Consider the following 3,562-nt stretch of genomic DNA (forward strand, 5'->3'; position numbering starts at 1 on the left):
ACTTCCTAAAATTATGAATGTTAATAGTTTAACTAATTCTATAAGAAAGAAACGTCACCTCACAAAATCCTGATATCTTATTGATTTCGATATATGGGTTTTGTATTTAGTTTTAAAAGCTTACAATAAGCACAATATGTTAATTTGTATTAGCATAACTCACAACAGTATGTAAGTAAGTCTATAATCTCTAAACTTCTTTATAGGAAACAACTTAAAAGATTAAGCTGAATGTAACATGCTTGTATTATTCTATAAAAAATGAACAACAAAGAGGATATCGCAATTATATAAGGACCATGAATATACTATAGTTTTATCTATATCATTATTAAATAATTTTATAATTTTGTATGTATAATATTTTGAAGAAATAGTACATCATTGAAGGGTAATATGATCTATCAACATTACAAAAAGATATGTTCATCCATAAATAGTTGCTTGTGTTATAATATTTTTGCTTTTGGAGACAAAGACACATTAACTATAATTTTATAAAGAAGCAAGGATGGTTCGTTTCTTACATTGAATTATATGAAATTGGCACTTTCCCAAAAAAAAAAAAAATTAAATTATGTGTTCAATATAAAAACATAACATTCTTAAAAATCAAAATGTTAGGAGTAATTAAAAAGGTAAATAAACAATAGTTTTTGTTTGATAAGTATCAAAGTTGCCGAAAATTTGGAATTGCAAATAATTGATTCCTTCTTGAAAAGATTCTTTTCTCCTTTATTTAACCTAGATTTTAGAAATTAAAGGCAATTTGATTCCTTCTTGAAAACTATTTTTCTCATTTATTTATGGTAGGAATTTTAGGGTATCATTTTACCTTTTATTATTTATAATTTGTGAATATTCTATTTTTCTTTTAACCGTGTAAATCAAAGTGTATTTCATAATTTATTTTACATTTCTTTTTTATAAAAATTTGGAATTGCTAAATACTCTAAAGAAAACTATGTTCCTTTTTAAAAAGACAATTTTCTTTTTATTTACATTTAGGACACTTTTTTTTCTAAAAAAATATTTCAAAGAAATCAAATTAATAAAAAAATTTGTTAGAGGCCAATGGCTACCGCTTGGTTGTTAGAAACGGACATATTTCAAAGGCAAAAGTAGATACAGTTTCTTTCTCGTGCATTTTGAAGGAATTATAATTTAATTCACATTTGTTTTTTCCCTTAAATTTAGGAGTAAGTTTTTAATGGGAAAAAGGATCTAGAAAGTCAAAGTTGTTTATTTATAGAAAATTTTTGTTTGATTTTACAATCGTACATATTAAGAGAATAATTAAATTACAACTTTGTCTAATATAAAAACTACTTTTAAAGGGTAAAAAAGACGAACAACATTTCACTAAGGGCCTTCGTGCTTTTAATATAGTATAGATAACTTTCAAGTTTGGTAATAAAAGTTTTTATTTACCAAAACAAAAACATGTTAACATGTCAACACATTCCATTATTCCGGGAGGTTTTTTGGTAGGCCGGTGAAAGAGTTAAGTTTATGGAGACAAACAATATTAGACAAAGTAGTAGACAATATATAAGAAGCAAAGTAAAATTCTGAAGAGCTTAAATTTAAAAAGTTTCTTAATACAATGACCCGAATCAATATAGATCTCAATGATCTTAATTAGATATCAAATGCAAAACATAAAATATAATAAATAATACATGTACTTTAGGGCTGAGGTAGAACAATAATGGGAGACGCTCCAAACAAGAGTATGCTAAGAAGTTGAAAGCAAGGAAATGATAGTAACTATTTTGGAGGCGAATGACTTGAATATTAGTAGTAGGTTGGTGGAGGTGACGGTGATGGAGGTGGAGGTGAACTGTAAGTGGGAAATTGCTCGTACTTTTCAGGTGGGGGAGGTGAGGCATAGGTAGGAGTTTGCTTATTGTAATTTGTCGATGGTGGTGGTGGTGGTAGTGATTTGTAATATGATGGTAATTGCTCGTAGATTTTTGGTAGAGGTGGTGCACTGTACGTTGTAGGTAATTGCTCGTAATATTTTGGTGGTGGAGGTGGAGACTTGTATGAAGGTGACTGTTCGTAATATTTTGGTGGAGGTGGGGGAGATTTGTAAGAAGACGATGATTGCTCGTAGTATTTCGGTGGGGGTGAAGGTGACTTGTAATAGGAGGGTGAATGTTCATAGTATATTGGAGGGGGTGGAGGTGACTTATAATAAGAAGGCGATTTCTCGTAATACTTTGGTGGTGGCGGAGACTTGTAGTAAATTGGTGACTTGTAATATTTTGTTGGTGTTACTGGCTTGTTGTATTTCGCAGGAGCAGGTGATTTGTAATATTTTGTTGGTTTAGGTGCTTTGTAGTAATCAGGCTTCAAAGGTAGAGGTGATTTGTGAACGTTTGGTGAATGGCTATGGTACTTCGATGGCGAAGGCGACTTGTAATAGTGTGAAGGATAATGTTTGTAAGAGACCGTTACTTGGGCATGGTACTTTGACGGCGAAGGTGACTTGTAGTACTTAGAGGGCGAGGGAGAAGTGTGGCCATAAGAGTAAGCAGCAACAACAGTAGTTGCTGTGAGCATGTGATTTTTGTCATGTTTAATTTACTCCTACAAATCCATTAAATTAGGATTTTTCCTTTAATTATTTGATTTCTAGGAATTAATTGCATAAGTTTGGTGTCTTGTTTGCATTTTTTGTCTGCGCATTTTTATTCAAAAAATAAATATAAAAAATATATGTTGCATTTTAATTCATAAAAATACAAAAAAAATGTGTAGCATTTTAATTCATAGACAATACAAAATATGTTGCATTTTTTGCATTTAGGCATTTAATTTCACAATTCTAGTATTAATTAGGTATTAATTTAGTTTTAAAATAAAAAGAAAATTGCAAAAAATAGAGTTTTGAATATTTTAAGGAATACATAGTCTAATTATGTCCTTGTTTTAGCATAAACAACAAATAAACAAATATAGAAAAATACAAAAAGAGAAAAAGAAAGAAAAAGAATTAATAGAGTTGGTCTTGTTAAAAGACCCAAAATTTGGGCCAAAATACAATTCTAGCCCAAAAGAGGACCCAAAATTCGGCCAAGACCCAGCCCAAATATCCCTGATCCGGTCCAGTTTCCCTTACCACCAAAACGACGTCGTTTTGTTTATGATTAATCCTAGCCGTCTATGTTTCTTGATCCAACGGACGGGAACCCCCTATGCTTTAATATATAAGTGTCCTAACCATACCCCACCCCACCCCATTCACTCATCTCTCTCACACCCCACTCCTCTCCCCACCGGAAATCCTTACCTCCACAGCCCCACCGTATCTCCGCCCCCTTCCGCCTTCCGCCGCCCCGCTCGCCGCCGGCCGGAAATCGCCTCCGCCGGCGGCGGTGCTCCAAATAACCCAAAAAATACACCATGGAATCCTCTCATCATCCTCTTTCCGACCCCCAACCTAATTTCCCTCAAATCACAACCAAAATGCTCGGATTTCAAATCTAAAATCCGGCCAAAACCCTATCTTCTCCAAACTCAACCAAATTAACACCATACACTCTCCTTACCCTCT

The 3,562-nt window shown here is 32.7% G+C and overlaps 1 protein-coding gene across 1 annotated transcript; it reads right to left on the bottom strand.

Annotated features, from left to right (window-relative positions):
- Positions 1–1,797: 1,797 nt before the first annotated feature.
- Positions 1,798–2,568, bottom strand: LOC109217318 (extensin-1-like). The gene has a single exon (XM_019381560.1). The coding sequence runs from the start codon at positions 2,566–2,568 to the stop codon at positions 1,798–1,800; it is 771 nt and encodes a 256-aa protein (XP_019237105.1).
- Positions 2,569–3,562: the final 994 nt, after the last annotated feature.

Source organism: Nicotiana attenuata, unplaced genomic scaffold (genome assembly GCF_001879085.1).
Source record: "Nicotiana attenuata strain UT unplaced genomic scaffold, NIATTr2, whole genome shotgun sequence".
NCBI classification, from domain to species: Eukaryota; Viridiplantae; Streptophyta; class Magnoliopsida; order Solanales; family Solanaceae; genus Nicotiana; species Nicotiana attenuata.